Genomic DNA, 26,245 nt, shown 5'->3' on the forward strand with positions numbered 1-26,245 from the left:
AAGGAGGATTTTTAATGGCCTCACGTAAACATCTGAAAACAGCCACTCAGTTTAACGTTATGAAGATGACAGTTCTTTGTTTACATTCACAACAAGTCATTCCATTTTTTGCACGTTCTCTTCCTCTCATATTACGGGAACACATACACACACATATGAGCGCAAGTTTCTTTGGTTGTGTTGAGGACAATGTCGGTTCAGTAAATCAGCTTGATGGCAAAATCTCGGATTAGACGTTATGATTGGTCATGGTTATACAAATGAGATAACTTTCTAAATCCGTCTTGGGTTGTTCGTTGAAATCGGGGAAAAAATATGTTAGAACTCAATGTTTATTATCGCGAGATCGGTATAAAGAGAGCTATATCAAAATAAGGGCCATCTTTGAACTCTGGGCTGTAGAGTGATTTCAACAAACAGATGAACGGACATGCCAAGATCATCTATGAATATAACGAGTATGTATACTTTGTAGGATGGAAAATGTATAATTTGATGTATGAAAGATGGAATAGCAAAATGACCAATTCTTCGGTTGTGGGTATAAATACCTACCGAGTTTTTGGCTTGTGGAACATTTGGTAGGTTATGGTCGGATTTGGTAGGATTTTTTTTTTTTTTTTAATTTTGGTAGGAAATAATTTTCTTGAGTGGTAACATTGGTTAGATATTTGCCTACAAATTTTTATGCTTTAAGAATAATACATTGAACATTTTAGTTTCTTTGGTTTTTAGTTGTTAGAAAATAATTATAAATTTCTGATAAAATATTTGTATGCTGATTTATTTAAAAAAATATACATTTGCATGTTTTTCTTATTTAAAATACAATAATTTTTGTTTTAATTTCCTTATATTTGCAGAGGAACAAGAACGTGTTCAAAAGAAGACATTCACTAATTGGATTAATTCATACCTCTTGAAGGTGAGTTCACGCAAAATACCTTCAACACCATTAATAAAAATAACCTTAATTTTCACCAAAAAACAAAAACCTACAAGAAATCCAATTAACAAATATCAATTTGAAAAGAAAAATGGGGAGACAAAATCACACATTTGACATTTTTTTTTTTTTGTGAAATACGTAATACGCGTTAGCAACACATCACTTTTATGGCCCAAAGGAGCCATTAATGAGATTTTTTGTTTGCTTTTTTGCAAACATTTAACGTCACTTCCTTTGGCCATGTTGTATAAATGCGTGATTGGGTCATTAGAAATGTGTTTTTTATTTAGCTTTTCTCATTTAAATGGTGTGAAAGTGATGATTTCCTCTTTATGGGGGGGATATGTGTTGATACGTCAATAATTTCTTACTTCGCCAAGTCAATAATTATAGTTCTGTCAGTTATTGATTAGCTGTTTTGTTTCTTTGGAGAGGAGTAAAATTTGTTTTTCTGTTTCTCTTAAACAGTTTGAGAGTCAAGACAGGTGAATTAATTGCTCTTACGGCATTGGATCAGTTTGAGCCATTAAAGAAAAAACCATCAATGGTGCAAAAACATCTCTTTTTCTAGCCATATGTTGAAGGCAATTTCTTTGTAAAAATGTTTGGAGATGGTTTAATGGTACATTTGTTAGATATCTGTCCATTTATTGGTCCGCCCATCCATTTGTTATTTTTATGATATTTCATTTTTCTTTAATAATTTTTCTTTTGTAAATTTTTATTATTGTTGTTGTTGTGGTCTATAACCGTGCTTCGGTGGCCATGAAATATGAACATTTTCCACACCATCAATTCCGAAACAGGGCTATCATGTATACCAGAGAAAAAGAAATGATTTCCACATGATTCAACACTTCATTTATTTTATTTTGTTGTTTTTTGTTTGCTCAGCTAAGGGGTTTTTCATCTTTCTTTGTCTACAATTAGTCAAAATTCGCCATTCGCAAAATTCTTGTAAACATTTTATATCAATAATAAATCTTCAGCAGGGCAACAACAAACCAGAAAAATAATAAAAATGCTAATTTTGTACTCTTTTTCATTTTCATTTTCATTTTCATTTCGAAATGAAGACAGCAATAAAATGTTATTCACAAGTCTTTGTTTCTATAAACATCCCAAAAATAAATGAAAGAGAAGGATTGGATTTTCTACTAGCCAATGCTAATGATGACGCCATTTAAACCATTTCGGGGTGATGGTATAATAATTGACTTGCTTATACAACCATCGAGTTTAGCTACCAAAAATATTTAGTTCATATATTTTTAAAATTAAACAACAACAGGAAAATAAATAGAACTATATTTAAAGAAAAATAAAAAAAAATTAGAACAGCACATAAAGAGATTAAAAAACTGATGGGAAAATTATAAACAAATGAAAGTAAAAAAAAAAATATGTGAAAGAATATGTTCAATATTTTATAGAGGGACAATTTGGAAAACTTAAAGAAAAAGCAGACAAGAGTAAAAGATAGATGGAAATGGAAATGGATTCAACTAACCACAATATTATTTTTATTTTTTTGCTGGAATAAGGTTAGGTTGAAAAAAGGGTGCGGATATTAACCTGCTGCATGCCACTATGGACATGGCTGTTATGAGTTTCAGACCCTAAATCGAGAGATCGTTTTATACGACAGCTATATCTAATATGGTCGAGCAAGGACGAAAGTTGGCATAAAGGTGTAGGTTTCCAATATAACTCTCTGTTCAAAATTGCATTTATATCGGACATAAATTGACGCGTCCAGCTTACTTTCAAACAATGGTATTCATTGTACTTACCTCTAAATTACCCCCATTCTACGGGGGTGGGTATAATTACTGTTATCAAGTGCTTATGAATTCAAATCAGGAGATCAAATCTGAACCGATATGACCCATTTACAATACCCAACGATCTACTTCAATAAGAAGTATGTGTGCAAAATTTCACTTGTTCGGCCGCTATTGTGAAAAAGACGGGAGGATGGACGTGGTTAGAACGACTCATAATATCAAGACTACCAAGAATATATATAATTTATGGGGTCGCAGATCCATATTTCGAGGTTTTACCAACGGAATGACTAGATTAGTATTCCCCTCCACCCATCCTATGGTGGTTGGTATACAAATATTATTGCAAATATTTCGTCACTCATCAATGCTTTCATCATAGGCAAAGTTGTGACACAGATTAACAGATTTTTCTCCGTAGTGTTGATGCAATTATTTCATCGCAATTGAGGATTTTATAGGACGATGTAAGTGCCAAAAATACCCTTCTCCTTATTTAAATGCACAACCACCATATGTATCAGCCAAAGAAGTGATACATGTGTAAAAATCATATTTCAATTTAAGATATGCCAAGAAAAACCCTGGATGACCGGGGACATTCGCAATATTGGGAAAGAGGTTTGCAGACTTTTTAACAGAGCACGTCGTAAAAAGGCGAAAGTTTATTGGGATGTGTATTACATACGGCTCAATGAATGCAATAAGATTACCAGAGCGGCAAAACGTGCCTGCTGGAAGCTTTTCTGCGAACATAGCGAAATGACGCCGCCAAAATAAAAAAAACATTCTCTCAAAAACCCATGTCCAAACTGAAACTTTAGTAGACGACATGGGAGTGAGAGCAGAGACAACGGAGGACATGTTGAGGCTTTTGATGAAAACCCATTTTCCATAAGATACGAAGGGACTCACGGAGACACCGGAATCTTGGAATAATGACGTTAATCGAAGGTTTGTAGAAACGGAATTTATGGTGAAGGAATCCTTAAGGAGCTTCAAACCATTTAAGTCACCCGGACCTGATGGAATAATTCCGGCGTTACTACAGAAAGAGCCAGACTATCTGGCGCCTCGTCTGGCCAACATTTTCACAGCGTGCCTAGGACTTGCATATACTCCGAAAGCCGGGCAAGGCTGGTGTTTATACCCAAGCCCGACAAGCCAAGTTATGTGACACCAAAGGCCTACAGTCACATAAGCCTTACATCCTTTCTATTCAAAACCACGGAACGTATTGTGGACACCATGATAAAGAGTAGGACATCCAGCGAACTGCTCAATTACAAACAGCATACCTATGTCAAGGGAAGGTCGGTGGAGACTGCCCTGAACGCGGTTGTGCATAAAATAGAAGAATCCTTCGATGCCAAAATGTGCACAATGGCGGTAGGCATTGACATCGAGGGGCATTTTAACACCCGGTCTAAGGACCAGTACCGGTTGGACCCTGTCCTTAGAGACTGGATAAACCATATGCTAAGGAACAGGTGGCACAATTGTGTGTCCCATGGCATAAATATAAGGGAGAAAGTGGCACAGGTCAATCCACCGGGGGGCATTTTATCGCCGCTCCTATAAGTGACCACCATAAACGACCTATTACGGATGCCGACTGAGGAGGGATATAAAGCCGACGATGTTATAATACTTCTAAGGAGTAAGGATCCAAACGAGCTTTGCAGAAGGGCCGAAACGGTCTTGCATATGACTGGCTAGACCCAGAGGTCTCAATGTTAACCCAGAGAAAACTGAAATATGCCTGTTCACGAGGAAAACGAAGGTGGGCCAATTTAACGCACCACGTTTCCTCAATAAGACGATTGAGGAACAGGTGGATAAATTGTGTTTCCCATGGCATACATATAAGGGAGAAAGTGGCAAAGGGCCGGCCACAGAGGGTCATTTTATCGCCATTCCAATGGGTGACCACCATAAATGACCTATTACGGATGCTGACTGAGGAGGGATTTGAACCCGACGATGTTATAATATTTCTAAGGGGTAAGGATCCGAACGAGTTATGCAGAAGAGTCGAAAGGGTCTTGCATATGGCATATGACTGAGCTAGACCCTGAGGTCTCAATGTTAACCCAGAGAAGACTGAAATATGCCTGTTCACGAGGAAGACGAACGTTTCCTCAATAAGACGATTTCGATATCTGACAAGGTCAAATACTTAGGTGTGTTCTTGGACAGGAAACTGAATTGGAAGTGTCACATTCAGAAGGCTCATAGATGTTGGGCACTATGTAGACGGGCCGTAGGCTCGAAATGGGGCCTGAATCCGAGAATAGTCCACTGGCTCTATAGCAGCGTGATTAGACCAATACTTACTTACACCTCAGTAGTTTGGTGGACTGCTATGGAGAAAAAGTGCAAGATAAGGACCATACAACAGGTTCAGAGAACATGTTTTCTTGGCATAGGCGGAGCGATGAGGACCACATAAACTAAAGCACTGGAGACTATTCTAGATATCCGACCCATTGACATACAGATTAAGTGTGAGGCAGCCCCGGCGGCTATGAGACTTAAGGCGATGGGAGAAAGGCTTGAGGATGGGAGCAGCTCATACCATCGCGGTATAATCGAGGCGACGATAGGAAACCTGAAAGGAAGGGAAGAGGTTTCCGATCGGATACCTGAGATGAACCTTGAAGTCGAGTGCGGGGCACTGTTGCCATCTCGGCATAGTCTTGGATTAAAAGAACCCTAGTATTGCCATCTGGAAGATCATGTTACACGGCTGGATCAAAGCCAGAGGACAGAGTGGGCCTGGGGACTGACATCTGTTTAAGACTGCCTGACCATAATAAGGTCCCGCAGGCAGAGATGTGGGCGATCACGGAATGTGTGAAGTGGTGTGGTGCTAACACGAGGACGTCGAGTGTGAACATCTTTACCGACAGTAAAATTGCCATAAGGACAATAACAACCAGGACGGTAAGGTCACGAACATTCTTGCAATGTAAGAAGGAGATTAACGCCTTAATGGGAAATGAAAGGAGTAATGGGAAATGAAAGGGCAGACAATTTGGCGGTGAAGGCCATAGGACTGCCGTCAATAAACTTGGTTAACCCGAAGTCTTTCGGGTCAACGCAGTCTGAGTTAAGGTAGTGGGTGACAAATACGCATGCAACATTGTGGAACAGCGAAACATTCGATAGGACGGCGAAAATCCTTTGGTGATGAGACGTATCCGCATGGTGAGAAGACGAGGCTATTACTGAAAGGAAGCAAGAAGGAGGTCAGTATAGCTATTGGTATCATAACAGGACACATAGGGCTATGAGCTCACTTATATAAAATCGATGTATCAAGTGATAGCATGTGTAGGGCATGCGGGGAAGATGACGAGACGTTGGAGCTTCCAACAGATACATGTACTTAAGTGGAGACACAATACCAGACAAGAACCAACTTAGGGGAGTGGTATTGAAAACAATTAAGGATTTTATATGTAGCACGGAATTCCTAACTTAAAATTTTCTTTTTAGAGGTTACTTTCTAGTTTTTAGAGTGCACAACAAGCCGATTTCTAGCTTAGGTGTGTGTCCATAGTGGCATGGGTGGATTAATATCTGCATCCTCTTTACACCTAATCTAACCTAACCTAAGATATGCTATGACTTATTAAATAAAAACCTTCTCCTGTAAAGTTTTGATTTTGGCACTTACATCTTTTTGGCGGTTAGGGGACGATAAAAATCCCTCTCATGATTTGATTGAGCTTGAGTTTGAAGCTGGTCCAATTATTTTTTCGATTGTAAAATTTTTGTTGTTCTAAGGCAGCTGTTTTTCAATGTTTTTCCATGAGTGTTCAACGACCAGAAAACTTTTGAAATATTTTTTTTTCAAAAGCCTTTTGAGCTGACTAATTGCCACAAATTTGATTTATAGTGAACAGAATAATTTATTGCCGGTGAATGTAAGTTTTCATAAGAATTCAAATATGTTCAAAAAAAACTTCAAAAGTTTGATGCCGATGCTTTAGGGGATGTTAGCCATTATTGTCCTTTAAACAACCCATTCCTCCTGCTATGGGTTAATGGATCATGATTCATTGCCCGCAGAAAATAATTTTTTCTCTCCGGAAAGAAAAATCGTAAAATCTATTTATGAATTGGTAGCAATTTATTTCTATGTTAGCAATATTACGTCAAATATTTAAAAAGAGAACACAAATCTGTTATCTAAAAATGTGTTTAAACAAATCCAATTGATTTATATATTTATTTATATTTTGTATAGTTTTTTGGTGTATACAAAAAATAAAGAAAACTAAATGATGTGATGTTGAAGCGTATATGAACTGGCTATATAATGCCAAAATAATGAAAAGTCTTTGGAAATATAAAGAAATTAACAAAAAAAACAAGTAAGAGCGTGCTAAGTTCGCCCGGGCCGAATCTTATATACCCTCCACCATGGATCGCATTTGTCGAGTTCTATGTGCGGTATCTCTTTTTAAGGCAAACAAAGAATATTGAATAAGAACTGTTATGCCATTGGAGTTATATAAAGTAATAGTCCGATTGGAACCCTAAACGAACTGAATGTTGTCATAGTAGAAGTCATTGGGTAAAATTTCAGTGCACTCGGATAAGAACTGCGCCTTGTACGGGCTCAAGAAGCAAAATCGGGAAATTGGTTTATATGGGAGCTGTATCAAGCTATTAATCAAATTAGACCATAATAGACACTTTTGTTGAATGTCATAAGAGAAGCCGTTGTATAAAATTTCAGCCAAATCGGATGAGAATTGCGCCCTCTACAGGTTGAAAAAGGTAAGATCCCAAAACTGTTTACATGGCAGCTATACCAGGTTATGTACCGATTTGCGCCATACTAAGCACAGTTATAACAAAACACCTCATGCAAAATTTCAGCCAAATCGGATGAGAATTGCGCCCTCTATTGGCTCAAGAAGTTAAGATCCAAGATCGGTTTATATGACAGCTATACCAGATTATGAACCGATTTGAAACATACTTAGCTGTATTGTTGAAAGTGATACCAAAACACTATGTGCAAATTTTAAGTCAAATCGGATGAGAATTACGCCCTCTAGAGGCTCAAGAAGTCAAGACCCAATATCGGTTTATATGGCAGCTATATCAAAACATGGACCGATTTGAACGATACTCAGTGCAGTTGTTGGAAGTGATACCAAAACACTACGTGCAAAATTTCAGTTAAATCGATCGAGAACTGCGCCCTCTAGAGGTTCAAGAAGTCAAGACCCCAGATCGGTTTATATCGCAGCTATACCAGATTATGAACCGATTTGAATCATACTTAGCACTATTGTTGAAAGTGATACCAAAACACTATGTGCAAAATTTAAGTCAAATCGGACGAGAATTCTGCCCTCTAGAGGCCCAAGAAGTCAAGACCCCAGATCGGTTTATATGGTAGCTATATTAAAAGATGGCCCGATTTAAACCATACTCAGCACAGTTGTTGGAAGTGATACCAAAACACAACGTGCAAAATGTAGGTCAAATGGGACGAGAATTGCGCCCTCTAGAGGCTCAAGAAGTCAAGACCCCAGATCGGTTTATATGGCAGCTATATCAAAACATGGACCGATTTGAACCATTTACAATTCCAACTGACCTACACTAATAAAAAGTATTTGTGCAAAATTTCAAGCGGCTAGCTTTACTCCTTCGAAAGTTAGCGTGCTCTTGACACACAGACGGACGAACGGACAGACGGACGGACATGGCTAGATCGACTTAAAGTCATATGACGATCAAGAATATATATACTTTATGGGGTCTCAGACACATATTTCGAGGTGTTACAAACAGAATGACAAAATTAGTATACCCCCATCCTATGGTGGAGAGTATAAAAATTACGCACTCAAAGATTCATGGCAATATTCTCCCAATTCAATATTGACAATATTCTCTCTAGCTTTCTTGCCCTTGAAAAGTTATTGGCAAATGTGCACAAATGTGAACTCTAAGGGGTTAGAGCTGATTTGGTTTCTAATGAGTGTTGGTTTTTGCTAATTTTAATGTAAATACCCAAAATACGGTTTTGTTCAATATTTTTTTTGCAAATTTGCAAACTTTAGCTTTCTTAAGTCGCCTTAATGATATGCGCTGACTGTCTGTCATCACTCACTTATATCCGCTAGATGTCATGGTAGTCTAAAAATATAAAAATTAAAATTGAGGTATTTTCACTAATTAACTTTGGAAGGAAAAAGAAAACCTCTGGCATGCATTTGTCATTTTCAATGAAATTCAAAACTAAATATTGGCTTTAGCAAAATATAGATTAATGGGACTTTCAGATGATCATATGACATAAGAAGACGCAAATGACATACAACTTTGTCTTGTTATCTGGGGCCAGTTTTGTTTTAGGTGGGTAATTGCATTTACCATTGTGGCTTTGTTTATTTTAGATTTTTGGCCAAAACGAACAATGATGTATTAACTCATGTTAACACTTGAGTATGAGTTATCAAAATATTTGCGTTTTATCGCCCTCTATTCGACACACAGTTTACGATAAGATGTTGAAAGCGTTGTGTAGTTTTTTTTTTTTTTGCAGCGATGAGATAATAAAAAACACATTCCACTGCAATCAACCAACACCACTTTGGCTATTTTGCAATATTTATTTATGTCATTGCGAAAATAAAGCCCAAACAAAACCCCCTCTTCACTTTAGATGGAATAATTATTGGTCCTCCGCTCTCAAGAGTGTAGTGACAAAATTGCAAATTAGGTTAACTCCATTTAACTGCAAATTGTATGTTTTCCAGACAATGTAGATTTCAATGTCAATAAATGTTAAAATGAATGGTAGCGAATTTTAAACTTTTTTATACCCACCACCATAGAATAGGGGGTATATTCATTTAGTCATTACGTTTGCAACACATCGAAATATCAATTTTCGACAATAAAAAGTGTATATATTTCGTACCGTCGTAAATTCCCAGACGATTTAACGATGTCCGTGTATCTATCCGTCCGTCTGTTGTAATCAGCATTCAAAAATTGAGGTACTGAGCTGAAATTTGGCGCGGATATAGCTTGTCTTTCTGTATGCAGGTAAATTTTTTCTGTATGCAGGTTTTCTTTTTCTGTACGGAGGTTAATTTCTTGAACGGGCCAAAATCGGACCATATTTGGATATAGCTGCTATATAGACCGATCTACCGATAAAGGGTCTAAAGCTCATAAAGGCTTTATATACTACCCGATTTCGCTGAAATTTGAAATAGTGAGTTGTTTTAAGCCTCCCGATATCCCACCTAAATATGGTTCAGATCAGACTATATTTGGATATAGCTGCCACATAGACCGATCTGCCGATAAAGGGCTTCAGTCCCAAATCGGTCTACCTAACTCTACCCTAACTCGGTCGACCCGAAAGGCTTCGGGTTAACCAAATTTATTGACGGCAGTCCTCTGGCCTTCACCGCCAATTCCCCTTACTCCGTTATGGCCCGGCAACCAAACGATAGTGATTTTCCCATTCTCAGAGAAGGCGTTAATCTCCTTCTTACACTGCAAGACTGTTCGTGAACTTACCGCCCTAGTTGTTATTGCCCTTATGGCAATTTTACGGTCAGTAAAGATGTTCACACTCGACGTCCTCGAATTAGCACCACAGTACTTCACGCATTCCGTCCGAATCTCCGCCTGCAGGACCGAATTATGGTCAGGCAGTCTAAAAAAGATCTCAGTCCCTGGGTTCTCAACCCCCAAGGCCCACTCTGTCCTCTAGCTTTGATCCATCCGTGTAACATGATCCTTCTCAGTACGCTCCTGAATGTGACAGGTGCGTACACTTCCAAACTACTGAAGCGTAAGTAAGTATTGGTCTAATCACGCTGCTGTAGAGCCAGTGGATCAGTATCCTAGGATTCAGGCCCCATTTCGAGCCTACTGCCCCTCTACATAGTGCCCAACATCTGTGAGCCTTCTGAATGTGACACTTCCAATTCAGTTTCCTGTCCAAGATCACACCTAAGTATTTGACTTTGTCAGATATCGAAATCGACTTATTGAGGAAAGGTGGTGCGTTAAATTGACCCACCTTCGTCTTCCTCGTGAACAGGCATATTTCAGTCTTCTCTGGGTTAACATTGAGACCTCTGGGTCTATCCCAGTCATATGCCATATGCAAGACCCTTTCGGCCCTTCTGCATAGCTCTTTCGGATCCTTACCCCATAGCAGTATTATAACATCGTCGGGTTCAAATCCCTCCTCAGTCAGCATCCGTAATAGGTCATTTATGGTGGTCACCCATTGGAATGGCGATAAAATGACCCCCTGTGGCGTGCCCTGTGCCACTTTCTCCCTTATATTTATGCCATGGGACACACAATTTATCCACCTGTTCCTCAATCGTCTTATTGAGGAAACGTGGTGCGTTAAATAGGCCCACCTTCGTCTTCCTCGTTAACAGGCATATTTCAGTCTTCTCTGGGTTAACATTGAGACTTCAGGGTCTAGCTCAGTCATATGCAAGACCCTTTCGGCCTTTCTGCATAGCCCGTTCGGATCCTTACCCCTTAGAAGTATTATAAAATCGTCGGGTTCAAATCCTTCCCTTGTCAGCATCCGTAATAGGTCATTTATGGTGGTCACCCATAGGAATGGCGATAAAATAACCCCCTGTGGCGTGCCCTGTGCCACTTTCTCCCTTATATTTATGTCATGGGACACACAATTTATCCATCTGTTCCTCAATCGTCTTATTGAGGAAACGTGGTGCGTTAAATTGGCCCACCTTCGTCTTCCTCGAGAACAGGCATATTTCAGTCTTCTCTGGGTTAACATTGAGACCTCTGGGTCTAGCCCAGTCATATGCCATATGCAAGACCCTTTCGGCCCTTCTGCATAACTTGTTCGGACCCTTATGCCTTAGAAGTATTATAACATCGTCGGGTTCAAATCCCTCCTCAGTCAGCATCCGTTATAGGTCATTTATGGTGGTCACCCATAGGAGCGGCGATAAAATGGCCCCCTGTGGCGTGCCCTGTGCCACTTTCTCTCTTATATTTATGCCATGGGACACATAATTTATCAATCTGTTCCTCAGCATATGGTTTATCCAGTCTCGAAGGAACGGGTCCACCCGGTACTGGTCTAAGGATTGGATCAGTGTGTCGGTCCGCACATTATTCAAAGCCCCCTCGATGTCAATGCATACCGCCAGGGTGTACATTTTGGCATTGAAAGATTCTTCTATTTTATGCACAACCGCGTGCAGGGCAGGGCACCGACCTTCCCTTGACATAGGCATGCTGTTTGTATTTGAGCAGTTCGCTGGATGTCCTACTCTTTATCATGGTATCCACAATAGGTTCCATGGTTTTGAATAGAAAGGACGTATGCTTATGGGTCTGTAGGCCTTTGGTGTCACATAACTTGCCTTGCCGGGCTTGGGTATAAACACCACCCTTGCCTCCTGCCAGGTTTTCGGAGTATATGAAAGTCCTAGGCACGCAGTGAAAATTTTGGCCAGATGAGGCGCCAGATAGTCTGGCTCTTTCTGTAGTAACGCCGGAAATAGTCCATCAGGTCGGGGTGACTTAAATGGTTTGAAGCTCCTCAAGGATTCCTTCACCATAAATACCGTTCGATCAACGTCATTATTCCAAGATTCCGGTATCTCCGTGAGTCCCTTCGTATCCTGTGGAAAATGGGTTTTCATCAAAAGCCTCAACATGTCCTCCGTTGCCTCTGCTCTCACTCACATGTCGTCTACTAAAGTTTCAGTTTGGATATGGGTTTTTGAGAGAAACTCAAATAAAGTAAAATTATTATAACTACATAAACATGCGCTGCGAATGAAGAAGAACAAAATTTAAGCTTCCTAATCAAAAGGAAGAACAAAGACAAAGTCAATTGCTGTCACCAACATTTCCGATTAGTTTTTCAAATCTTTTAGTCTTCTTTTTAGTTTGCCATGAAACTTGATAATGATTCAATGGTCGCATTTTATTTCAGGTTTGTTTCCGTATCGGAATTTTTCTTAAAGTTTCAAATCTCAAGTTGACTTTTTGTGTACTACAATACAAAATAAATTTGCCATTTTTGGCCATCCACTCTTCCTTCCTTAAAGTGATTATTTTGGCACCTCATATAGAGGAAGATTACAACATTTTCAACATTGCTGTTTTGCCAACTCAGCTCTTTGAAGATTGCAATTTATCAACTAAAATGTCTGTTGTCATCGTTGGTCTTTTAGGAAAATCGCATTAAGAACGGTGACATGACAAATGAATTCCTATCAGACAGACTGCATATTTGGCCAAAAAATAAATCATTTCATGTGAGTGACGCCCGCGTCTTGATGTCACATCGTAAGAAGAAGTCATCCAAAATAAGATGCTATAGCCCAACAAGCCATGTGATTAACGATGATCGTGCCGCCTTGCCCGTGAGCCACATGCGTCAAGCTAGTCAGTTGGTTCACAAACCAATACCACCACCATCACCACCACCACAGGGCATTTGGAGCTTGAACGTGATCACCTTGAAAACCAGAATAATAAAAATTTTTGATTAACGCGTATGCGGCTAAAGTGAAGACTGAACATCAACGGGAAGGGAGCCACCGCAAAAACGACTTTTTGGATATTTAAATAAAACATTAGATATGCTTGCTAGCTAGCTGATACATTTCGATGGCTGGTTTGAGCGTTGAGAAGTCTGTTTTTTGTTACTTTTGAAAGGCAATGGCCATAAAAAAGTGTGTTGTTATGAAGCCTGCGTCCAGATACAAAATTTGTATTCTTTTGCTTTGTGGTGGAGCCGGCGTATTTAACTTCAAATAAGAGTGCTATTGGATTGAGAGTTTAATTAGATTTTTTTTAGTATTTTTGATTTTTGTATATTTTATCTGTACTTCAGAGAAAGGCCATCTTTTTGTATTTTGCCGGCATTAGTCTTAAGTTCATTTATTACATTGTAATGTGATTGTTCCAGCTGGTTGCTGCAAGCTTTCAATTTCTATTGTAGGTGTTGCAGCACGATTTAGATTGAACCTTTTGTATCCGTTTAATTGGGCAAATAATTCATATTTCAACTTTCGTTTATAAGTGAAACTAGTGAAAGTCCTTGGGTTTATTGGTGAGCGTTTAATTAAAATCGAAATTATGGATTAAACAGAGAGTTTACTGCTTGGTCGGGCAATACATTTGCAGTCTATGTCACAATTATATTCAAATTTTAGTGGATTCGGGTAAAAAGTATTTCTTCTTCGGAATAAGTGTCTATATGGCGGTAATATTCAAATAAAGGGTTTTCCAATAGGGACTTGACAACTTACATTAATCATCAAGCACTAATCATCAAACTGTCAATGTCAATTTATGCAGTAAACTCATCATTTTCATCATGGTAAAGTACACGAACGAACAACGTCTGCAAATCATAAAAATTAACCAACAAAATTTGGAGTCGGTGACCGCTACTTTAAGAGCATTAACTTACTTTACTTTAATTGGCTATGAAAGAATATTTGTTCCACTAGCCGAACGTAGAATAGCGTTCCAAGCGCCTCGATCTTCTGCGCTCATTCTAAAATCTCTGACACCAAGTTTCGAGGTGTCTCCCACCAATTTGCCATAGGGCTTTTGGTCTTCCCGGTTTTGCGTGTACCACCGTGTTTGCCTTCAAAAGACTTCTATGCTGGAGCTTCTTCATCTATTCTGACAACACGACCTAGCCAACGCAGCCGTTGTATTTTGATGCGTGTAACTATGATATCGTCGTCATACAGCTCATTCAGCTCGTGGTTCATATCAAAGAGCGTAAGATAACCGTAAAATAACTCGTATTTTGCTTTGTTTTTTTGCAACCGAAAGTTGGAATAAAGGATAAACGAAATATCGTAAGCAATTCAAACATGTTGTGTCGTTAAAATTTGCCACTCGTCATCCCGTATTAGGCTCTAACGCCAGCTCTTATTCTTTCTTACGCTCTTTGGTTCATACGTCGCCTATATTCTCCATTATCGCGACCATATATTTTATGAAGAATCTTTCTCTCAAATACTCCAAGCACTGCCTCATCTGCTTTCGCAAGTACCCATGCTTCAGAACCATATAACAGCACAGGTAGCATAAGTTTCTTGTATAGTGTAATCTTCGTCTGTCGAGAGGTACCCTTGTTCCCAAACTGCTGACTTAGTCCAAAGTAGCATCTGTTTGCCAATATTATTCTTCGCCTAATCTCAAAACTGGTGTCATTCGTTTCAGTTACGGCGGCGCCGAGGTGGATAACGTTTCTGACTGTCTCGGTTGTGCAAGACATTTTGGGAGTTGAAACCATCCATGTCGTCTTATCTCCATTTACTGCCAGACCCATTTTCACTGACTCTCTTTCGATTCTTTCAAAGGCTAAGAATTGGTTTCTCGTGTTTTGATCGGGTGACACCCATGTGGCTTTGTGAATATTTTTATTTTCACTTCTGATGCTACTCTCTCTAGGCGCTCGTAGAAAATATCCTTGGTCTGCTCGTCTCTGTCTTCCGTCGGGACATGGGCACAAATAAGGCTGATGTTGAAGAATTTGGATTTTATGCGGATTGGGGCTTGCCTCTCATCCACGAAGTAAAGCTGGAGACAAGGTTTTTTAGTCTCCGACTAACCACAAATCCACAGCCAAATTCATGCCTTGTATTATGACAGCTTTAGTATCGTTCGTCACCGTTTGGTGTTGTAGTGACGCCATTCCCAGTCCATCGCACTTCCTGTAAGGCGGTAATATCTGCCTTGTACTTCTCTAATACATCCGCCAGCGCGTATACTGCACCTTCTCCATAACGAGTTTTAAAGTGAGCATTAACCATAGCTCAATTTTTGACTTGATGGGTCGTCAATAAGCAAAATAAGCCTTATTGGTCAGGTGAAAATCCACATGTGTTTCACGAAACAACACTTCATCCACAAAAAAACTATTTGGTGTTTTCATGCCGGCTGCGTCATTGGGTCATACTTCTTCGTCGACGATGTCAATCGTCACATTACAGTGAAAGGGCAACGCTCTATGCTCACTGATTATTTTTTCCCTGAATTGGAAGATATGAAACTGAACGTCATGTGGTTTCAACAGGACGATGACACAAAATCCACATGTGTTTCACGAATCAACATTTCATCCACAAAAAAAAAAAAAACTATTTGGTGCGGTTTTCATGCCGGCAGCATCATTGGGCCATACTCCTTCGTCGACGATTTCAATCGTCACATTACAGTGAGAGGGCAACGCTATTGCACCATGCTCACCAGAGATGGTCCGTAAGACGATTTTTTAGGTTTCCGACTGTCAAAAAGTTGTAAAAGTCGAAAACGTCGTATACTTGTATAAAACGTAGAAAAAGTCGCAAACGTCATAAACCTTAATAACTCAGTGTAAAAGTTTGATTTTTAACAAATATTATTGTCACTTATTTGCTGTATATAGAAGAGTTTATTTGTAAAAAAAATTCGCAATAAAAGAAATATTAAGTTTTTTTTTTTTAATTTTTGCATTTACATTTTTCACACAATAAATTGGAAATATACGCAAATTTCAAGCCAATTTATAAAGTAACGTTTAAGGATTTTTTTGTGAAGCAAATATCAATAAATTATCAGTTTTCATCAATTATATTTAGAAATTGCAATTATTTTGTATCCTTTTGCAAAATTATTTGCTTCTCCCGTTTTAATTTGCTTTTTGAAAGCTGTTGTAAACGACATATGTTAAAAATGCATGACATCTGGGGAAGTGTCAAGTGAAATGGTACATGGAGTGTTAATACTTATGCCAAAATTTTTAGTTAATCAGATCAAAAATTCGACATATTTTCGTTCGAATTTTGTTTTCTGTCAGAAACCTAGTTTTTGGGCTAGGTTTACGACGTTTTCGACGTATGTAATATACGTCGGAAATGTATGTCATATACGTCACTGTTTCTGACAGGCCATCTCTGATGCTCACTGATTATTTTTGACCTGAATTGGAAGATATGGAACTGAACATCATGTGGTTTCAACAGGGCAATGCCACAAACCATGCAGCACACGTTACAATCAGTGTTACCATTTTTGGTAGATTTTTATACTCTTGGTAGGCTGACCTCAATTTTTTTTAGGTTTTTCCACCATAAAAATTACTCAATTTCGTTAAGAGTGCAGACTAAAACCATGGATGTCGAGAAGCCAAATACTGTTACAACGGGTGTCACGGCTCCAAATTTCAGGAAAAAAGACGTAATATCTGATATTGATTGTAACTGGTACGAATGACATATCTCAATGAGTGGAGTCCCATTCAAGTTGAAGCTCAATGATAAGGGACCTCTTTTTTATAGCAAAGTTCAAACGGCGTGCCGCAGTGCGAAACCACGTTGGCGAGAAGTTTTTACGTGGCCTAGTACCTCACAAATATCGCCAGCATTCTCGTCAGATTTCGAACCCAGGCGTTCGGTGTCATAGGCGGATATGCTAACCTATGCGCTACGGTGGCACTAACTACGGATAGAAAGCACTGACTAGAAATGCAAAAAGCGTTGCGTTTTTGGTTTGGAAGTAAGCTGTGGTGGAGACACACTATCAGACATGAACCAACTTAGGTAGTGGCATGGAAAACAATTAAGGATTTTGTAAGTAGCACGGAATTCCTAACTTAAAATTTTCTTTTTAGGGGTTACTTTCTAGTTTTAAGAGCGCACAGCAAGCCGATTACTGACTTAGGTGTGGATGGGGCGGATTAATATCTGCTTCCTCTTTTCAACCTAACCTAACCTTACCTGGTACTTTATTTATAGATAAGTTGTACCTTTCCGGGTTTTGGGTGACTCAAAAGGCACTAAATCTAGTGCGAAAAGCTCTAAGTTGGCATCCCTGTCTCTGTATGCCTTTTTCTTGGTTCATAAACATTTCGACCCATCTTGGTCGTACCATAGGTTTCTTGGGAGAAACTTCTGGTACCCAATTACGGATTTCGCGGCATTTTGCATGAAGAGGGGAAAGGTTTGTCATTGCGCCGTTATATCATCGGAACAAGAAGTTCTTTCATCAAGTGAAGTCAATCGAGTGGAGTAAGCCGTTGCCATCTGTTGCGTTTGCAGCTTGTGAACATCCAGCTTCCGAGCGAATATTTGCTGGACCATATTTAACGAAATTGCATAAGAATTGAGTCAGTCTCCTGGTTGGTAATAGAATCACTTTATAAATTAATTTGGACCATGTTTGGCCTGATTGTTGTTTTGATATAAATAACGCCAACAACCTTCTGATTTGCAATCTAAAAGATCTGTCTTAGATATAAAAAAGAAGATCTGTGTTGCTGATATGAATAATTTTCTTGATTTTAGCATAAAGTCGGCGGCCATCAACAATAAACTGAAATTCAAATTTGGCTTAATTTGATTCAGATTGATTCGCCAATATAAAACAAGAAGGTAGATACAAAATTCTTCATTAGTTGCCATTAAAATGAATTGAATTTTGGAGTTTTTCCCCGACTATGATCAATCTGGACAACGCAAGTCATTGCTGCTAAAAAACTTGAGTTATACCACACTCTTCAAAGTCTCTTGCACAGCATGATCAAATTAAAATTTTTAATTAGCAAAATTTAGAACATAATTCTTGTGGTACGGGGCGTTTCCTTTAATTTATTTAGCAAAATAAGAAACGCGACATCTCCATAAATGTTTGAAATCAAATGAGCAAATTTATACAATGCCAATAAAAATCAAAACTTGCTGGTCTAGATTTTGCCTTCTTTTTCGTAACAAATTTTATAGCTGGGTCAATATTTCAAATGTTTGATGGGTATCTACTCGGAATTGGCAAATTTAAACTTGAAAGCCAATGACAATTATGATTGTCCGTGCGTGTTAGTTCGCAATCTAAGTGCACAAAATTAACCCCAGAGATTTTCTTACTTTTCCTTATAATGCTATGACGCTTATTGCATCCAAAAAAACCCACATCTCCAGTAGATCTTGTGATGTTTTGTGAGTGGGGTGTTTGAATTTAAATTTTTTTGAGTATGTAAAAGGATTTTCGATGGCATAGCTTTACAACATTTATGTGTAAGATGGTCATGCTGATGTTGATACCATGATGAAGTTGTAGCTACGAACGAATAACAATCACTTTTTAAGCCATTTCACAACCATCTCAAAGCCCACGCAATCTCTGCTGATTCATTGCACTCTCCAGATGCTGTTGCTGCTGCTGCAGCAGCATGAAAATGCAAAATGAAGTAGTGGCGACTGCATATTTGTGGATAATGTTGTGGCTTTTAACTTTTGACTGTGCCATGTAAAGAAAGATTTCTTTTTAAATCCATTTGACTTGTTTATATATTTTCGTAGGCTTAATGTTTGGTATGTGATTTCGTTTATTTTCTTCCTTTTTTTGCTGCCAATTTTATTGGCTGCAACATGCAAAATATCACACAACGGGAATGACAGACAGACAGACGGACGGACGCACATCCAGCTAGCGCAGTAACAAAAGAAAAGGCGATGTACGAGGGTCTTGGCCTCTGTCTGTCAGTCTGGCTATGTGCTTACCATGTGTTTATGTGTTGCTACACTTAAAGAAATTTTATTAACAAATAACTGGTTTATCTCCAAAGTTTTTCAATATTACTGCCTTTTTGATATGTTATGTGTCATCTGTGTCTCTGAGACCACATTCTTTGCGTACCAAGCCCAAAGATTGGTCTATGATTTTACAGATATTAAGCAATAAGAGAAAAACATCCGCCTGTATCTGGCAATTTACAAGAATCTTTAGATTACACTTGTTGAGGCTTCAAAACGTATTATTTTCTAAATTGTCTGAAATCTGGAGTACATTTTAATTGAAATCTCACCCATTCGTCAATGTAAAATTTTAATATTTTTTTTTAAGACAAAAATTTTTATAGAAAATTTCGTCAAAATTTTATTTTTATAGAAAATTTTGTCGACATTTTTTTTATTGAAAATTTCGTAGAAATTTTATTTTTACAGAAAATTTCATTGAAATTTTATTTGTAGAAAATTTCGTTGAGATTTTATTTTTATAGAAAATTTCGTCGTAATTTATTTTTATTGAAAATTTTATCAAAATTTTTTTTAATAGAAAATTTCAACAAATTTTTATTTTTAAAAAAAATTTAGTCGAAATTTAATCTTACAGAAAATTTTTTCGAAATTTTTTGAAGAAAATTTTGTTTTTGTTTTATTTTTATGAAAAAAGTGGTCAAAATTTTATTTGCATAGAAAATTTCTTCGAAATTTTTTTTTAGGTAGTTTTTATCAAAATTTAATTTTCAAAGAAAATTTCGGCGAAATTTTAGTTTTGTAGAAAATTTCATCGAAATTTTATTTTTAAAGAAAATTTTTTCTAAATATTATTTTTATAGAAAATTTGTTCGATTTTTTATTTTTATAGAAATTTTTAACAAAATTTTATTTTTATAGAAAACTAGCCAACCCGTGGTCGCTCCTCCTCTGACTCTCTGATATCTTTTTAGGGTGGGAACACTTCGCCCTGAATGTGGATATAGAATTAGTGCCACTGTAGCATATGTCCGTCTTGTGACGCTGAACACCTGCGCTCGAATCCTGGCGAGAACATCGGATAGAATTTAAACCGGTGGTTAACACTTCTTAATACTGGCGATATTTGCGAGGTACTATGCTATGCATGGTCATGTACAAAATACTCCCCAAAGAGGTGTCGCACTGCAGCACGCCGTTCAGACTCGGCTATAAAAAAGGTCCCTTATAATTGAGTATAAACTAAAGTCGGAGAGCACCCATTGATGTGTGAAAAGTTTACCCCTGCTTGGTTCCTGGGCAAATTTTAACTCTACACCCACTCTTACTCCTTCTTTTGAGTCATATATTACCGTATGGGTAAATATATCCGGTTTAGGGGGTATTTCGGGGGTGGGGTGGGCACTTCCTACTTTCAAATGCATTTTATATGAGCCCCATAATGGAATGACCGGTAGATAAGTTCTATTTAAAGATGGGGTGAGTCCCAGGGTCTTTGTCCCGAAAATGAGTATAAATTTCCCGAAAATCAATAAATTTCCACCCCAAATAGCTTTTATATAATAGGGAAGTATTTTGGGGTGAGATTTTGATTTGATTTTGGGTGGCGGTTTTGGGTAACCGCCCCCTTCCGATATCAACAAATTATAAAACCTGTTCCTCTCTCCTGCCCATATCTGCAATCTACTCCCGAATACCTTTGATTTGAGTCCCATATTGTCATGATCGTCAATAAACCTATTTTAAGAGGTTTTGGGGTTGGGGCGGCCCCAGCTACTTAGGTCAATTTTTTTAAGAAATTCGTATTCTACTCCTAAATACCTTTATCATATTGTCCACAGGACCATATTTTCCTGATCGGTACACTTTTATTTTTTGATAGTACTTTTGGGGTAAGGGAGAGGGTCCAACCCCCCTTCATTTGAGCCCCATATTACTATGGTCGTAAATGTGTCCCCTTTGGGGGCTGTTTTGGTGAGAGGCGGCCCCTAAACATTTGGTCCCATATTTGGATATCAGATTCTAATTCTACACTCAAATACATTTTATTTAAGCCCCATATTCCCATGGTCAGTAAATAAGTCCTGTTTGGGGAAGGGGTGGACCCCCAGAAACGTGGTCCCACATTTGGATATCAGATTCGTATTCTACTCGCAAATACCTTTCATTTGAGTCCCATATTGCCATGGTCGGTAAATATGTCCGATTTAGAGGTGTTTTGGGGTTGGGGTGGTCCCCCTAACACTTGGTCCGACAATTGGATGTCAGATACGTTTTCTTATCCTCAATACCTTTCATTTGAGTCCCATATTGTCGTGACTGATCTAAATATATGTTTGGTAGGTTTTAGGGTGTGGCGGCCCCCCCTAGGTACCCCATCCGAAATTTTGACATAAAATTTTTATTTTTAGGGTACTATATGAGTGCACACAAAATTTCGCTTAAATCGCACCACCCATCTCCGAGATCTGGCGTTTCTGAAAATTTTGGTAAGGGGGAGGGTCCGCCCCCCATTAGATATCAAAAAATTTAGTACCCTATTTTCACCACGGGATCATTATGGACCATCTGTGAAAATTTCAAGAAAATCGGTTCAGCCGTTTCTGAGTCTATAAGGAACACACAAACAAACAAACATACAAACAAACAAACAAACCTACAAACAAACACAAATTGATTTTTATGTATAAGATTTCACCCAAAAGCCTTTATTTTTTTTCCGAGTGTATATGACTAAGCGTGGAAAATGAGCTAGTGCCACTTTCTGGCCTAGGCGCCTACCGTTGCTTCTAGCAGCGGTAATATTTTCCGCTGCTGTTGTTGGGTTTTTTTGACTGTTTCGTTATCTTGTTTGCCAAGTGAAGCCAAACAAAAAAACTTGTTCCAATATTTTTTTCTTCTCGCATTTGCCGGTTGGAATTGTTAGCCGAGTGTGTTTCTGCGATCAACTCTTATTTAGCACTTTTATGCGAGTGTTGCCACACATCCATGAATATCAATAGTGCATATTAAAGTAACATAAGGGAAAAGCTTTTAAAAGTTTGCCCCCTAAAGAACGGGAGGTATAAGTAAAAGGAATTATGTACAACGAGACCGACCAGCTGCTGAAATATTTGTATCTGCATATATAACAGTGGTTATAATCATTACGTTAGGTTATGGTGGCATTGGATTTCCACAAATTCCTATTGGCGGGAATCTAACCCTCTCCCCCTCATACTCATAATTCGACAACTCAGATGCGCTTTTAGTAAACCATTACTGAAAAATTGTTGGCAACATTGCCTGAAACGGTTATTATAAACTTTTTTTTTTGATAATTAACAACTTGGGTCGTTTTTTATCTCAACGTTTCATAACGTTTCTATTTTACCTTTGGCAACTCCTTACCACTTTGGGGCATAATATTTGGCTCTCTTCAATAGTCGGGTCGGGCACAAATCATGAATAAATCTACAATTCGCTTAGTGCCCACTGCTCAGTCGTAATAGTATTTGGAGGATTTGTTGGCCGACTGGCTGCCCCTTTAGTTTGAGTGGCAGAGTGGCTGACTGGCACTTTTTGGTATCTGCCAGATACTTGGAAGTTGATGTTTGTATGTGTATTTTGACTTTTCGCAGCCACAGATGCCGCAGTGCTTTTGTAGGTACCTATCTTGTTATTAATGTTGTCTTATGCGTCGGTTGGCCTGCTTGCCTGCCTGTCGGCCGGCCGGCATCGAATTTGACTGCATGTATATGTGGACTATGACTGGTGTTTCTGTTTTTCGTTTTCTTCTCAAGATGATGTGGTATGCACAGTTTGACCGGCAGTCAAGCCGGCCGGCTTCGTTGGGGAATGCGCCGCATCGTTTTTGTGTGTGTGTGTGGGATGTGGGGATTTTTCTTTAATTTTGTTGCTTGTATCGCCAAATATTTCCAAGATACCACAGAGAATATTTGTTCTTATGTACCTCTCGCTGTCATTATTTATTACTTTTTATTGTTTGAATATGCGTCCCAGTTTTATTTTTGTTTTTGTTGTCCTGTCTCTTTTATGTGGGGGTCTCGTGTCCAAAATGAACATTGGACAGAGAGTTAGGGAGGCAGGACCAGGTATCTTTGATTTTGGAATGTGTCATTTGTTAACCAACCGAACAAGATCTAAGTTTTTTGATGTTTTCAAAGAAATCTTTGGGTGAATGTATGCATTTCGTAAACATTTCAAACGGATATTAAGCTAAAACTTATACAAAAAAACTTTAAATTGTAGAGTAACTTGAAAAAACATTGAGTTTTTCTGCATAAACATAGCATTCCTACAATATACGTAGAATATTTGATGTAGAAAAAATTTGCCTTGACAAATATTCCTAAACAAAATATTGTCTGAACTTGATTGGAATTCTTGTAAAGTTTAATTTTGTTTTCAATTTTCATAGAAAATTTCTTATATATAAACTACGACGATATTGTATTCTTATACCTTACACCACTACTGTGATACAGGGTATTATAATTTAGTGCATTTGTTTGTAACACCCAGAAGGAAGAGAGATGGACCCATTGATAAGCATACCGATCGACTCTGAATCACTTTCTGATTCGACTTAGCTATGTCTGTCTGTCTGTCTGTCCGTCTGCCCGTCTGTCTGTCCGTATTTTTTTGACCAATTTCATCGATGCCTACCACAATATCTAAGAAGCAAAATCGGTTGAGATTTAGATGTACATTCATATACATATGTGAATTTTGGTCCGATTTTTGGTAATTTGCAATAATGTTGTCATTTATCAACTGTAGTTACACAGTTTGAACATATTTGCTTGAAATTTGATGCGAATTGTTTAATAACCCATCCGAAAACATCCGCCGAGGTCCATCCATGTTTTGATATAGCTGCCATATAAACCGATCTTGAGTTTGATTTCTTGAGCCTCTAGAGGGCGCAATTCTCGTCCGCGTTGACAGAAATTTTGCACGTGTTGTTTCGGTATCACTTCCAACAACTGCGCTAAGTATGGTTCGAATCGGCCCATGTTTTGATATAGCTGCCATATAAACCGATCTTGGGTCTTGATTTTTTCAGCCTCTAGAGGGAGCAATTCTCGTCCAATTTGACTAAAATTTTGCACGTAGTGTTTTGGTATCACTTCCAACAACTGTGTTGAGTATGATTTAAATCGGTTCATAATCTCGTATAGCGGTCACATAAACCGATCTTGGATCTTGACTTTTTGAGCCAATAGAGCGCACAATTGTCATCCGATTTGGCTGAAATTTTGCATGAGGTGTTTTTGTTATGACTTCCAATAACTGTGCTAAGTATGGCGCAAACATTGATATCAGATTCGTGCTTTACTCCTAAAGACCTTTCATTTGAGTCCCATATTGCTATGGTCTCCCATATTGCTATACCCCATATTCCTATGGTCAGTAAATAAGTCCTGTTTGGGGGGTGTTTTGGGGAAGGGGTGGTCCTCCAGAAACGTGGTCCCACATTAGGATATTAGATTCGTATTCTACTCGCAAATACCTTTCATTTGAGTCCCATATTGCCATGGTCGGTAAATATGTCCAATTTGGGGTGTTTTGGGGGTTGATATGTTCCTCCTAACACTTGGTCCGACATTTGGATATCAGATACGTTTTCTTATCTTAAATACCTTTCATTTGAGTCCCATATTGTCGTGATTGGTCTAAATATATGTTTGGTAGGTTTTAGGGTGAGGCGGCCCCCCTAGGTATCCTATCCGAAATTTGGATACCAAATTTTTTTTTAGGGTACTATATGAGTGCACACAAAATTTCGTTTAAATCGCACCACCCATCTCCGAGATCTGGCGTCTCTGAAAATTAGGGTAAGGGGAAGGGTCCGCCCCCCCCTTCAGATATTAAAAAATGCAGTACCCTATTTTCACCACGGGTTCATTATGCACCATCTGTGAAAATTTCAAGAAATTATTTTAATTGTATTTGTATTTTACTGCCAAAGTGTGCTTCCCATAAATATTGCCCTTTATTTAGTGTGAAGTATTAACATTTTGTTTTTGTTTTTTTCTTGTTTTTGCAGCGTGTTCCACCGCTTCGTGTCGATGATTTAATCAATGATTTGCGAGATGGTACCAAACTGATAGCACTACTCGAAGTGTTATCTGGCGAAAAGTTGCCCGTTGAGAAGGGTCGTGTACTGAGACGTCCACATTTCCTCAGTAATGCCAATACCGCCCTGCAGTTCTTGGCCAGCAAACGTATCAAATTGGTTAATATTAACCCAGCCGATCTGGTGGATGGGAGACCACCAGTTGTCTTGGGTCTAATATGGACAATCATTTTGTACTTCCAGGTAAGCAAGCATTTTGCAACAAACTAAAAGTTTTTCACCAAAAATAAAGAAAAAAATCCATAAAGCTTTAAAAAAAATAAATAAATGTTTGAGAAATGAGAAAACTAAAACAAATCTAGTTCCAAGGAAATGCACCCAACGGCAAAAAAAAAGCACTGCAAAGCAATCACCTCATATCATAAGGGGGCACTTCCTCACCTAGCCACCAAGTTTAGAGTCAGTGGAACACCAATCGACACCACCTTTAGATCTGTCCTAAGAAAGGCTTTCAATGTATTGCTACAATAATCCAAAGTAATACTAATTATTGTAATTTTTTCTTTCTTTTCTTTCTGTGTACTACTTATACTCTCTTCTACTGTTTATGTACATTTTTTTTGTGATTTTTTTTTTATTTGTTTTTAACCCATTTATGCTAAAACAAAATTAAAAACTGACTTTAAAGATTCGAAAAAAGAGGCGGAAAAGGCTATTAGTAGTTATTAATTATAAGCCACAGGTAATTTAACGAAATTTGTAGTGTTTTAGTGATGGTTGCGAGTAGTGGTATTTTAAGAATACACGGAAACAAAAAATTCCTAACAGAAATATTTTTTAATTAAAATAAAAAAATGAATTTTAACCACATGATTTAAAGAAGAAA

At 38.2% G+C, this 26,245-nt stretch overlaps 1 protein-coding gene across 18 annotated transcripts in view; it reads left to right on the top strand.

Annotated features, from left to right (window-relative positions):
* The window catches only part of LOC106081285 (muscle-specific protein 300 kDa), a 315,875-nt gene that overhangs the window by 93,528 nt on the left and 196,102 nt on the right, over positions 1–26,245 (top strand). For all 18 annotated transcript variants that reach the window (XM_059364509.1, XM_013243150.2, XM_013243155.2 and 15 more), the window contains 2 exons: positions 864–925; positions 25,330–25,602. In XM_059364509.1, the coding sequence (XP_059220492.1) occupies positions 864–925; positions 25,330–25,602 (335 nt within the window). The remainder of the gene's footprint in view (positions 1–863; positions 926–25,329; positions 25,603–26,245) is intronic.

This window comes from Stomoxys calcitrans, chromosome 3 (genome assembly GCF_963082655.1).
Source record: "Stomoxys calcitrans chromosome 3, idStoCalc2.1, whole genome shotgun sequence".
Classification (NCBI taxonomy): Eukaryota; Metazoa; Arthropoda; class Insecta; order Diptera; family Muscidae; genus Stomoxys; species Stomoxys calcitrans.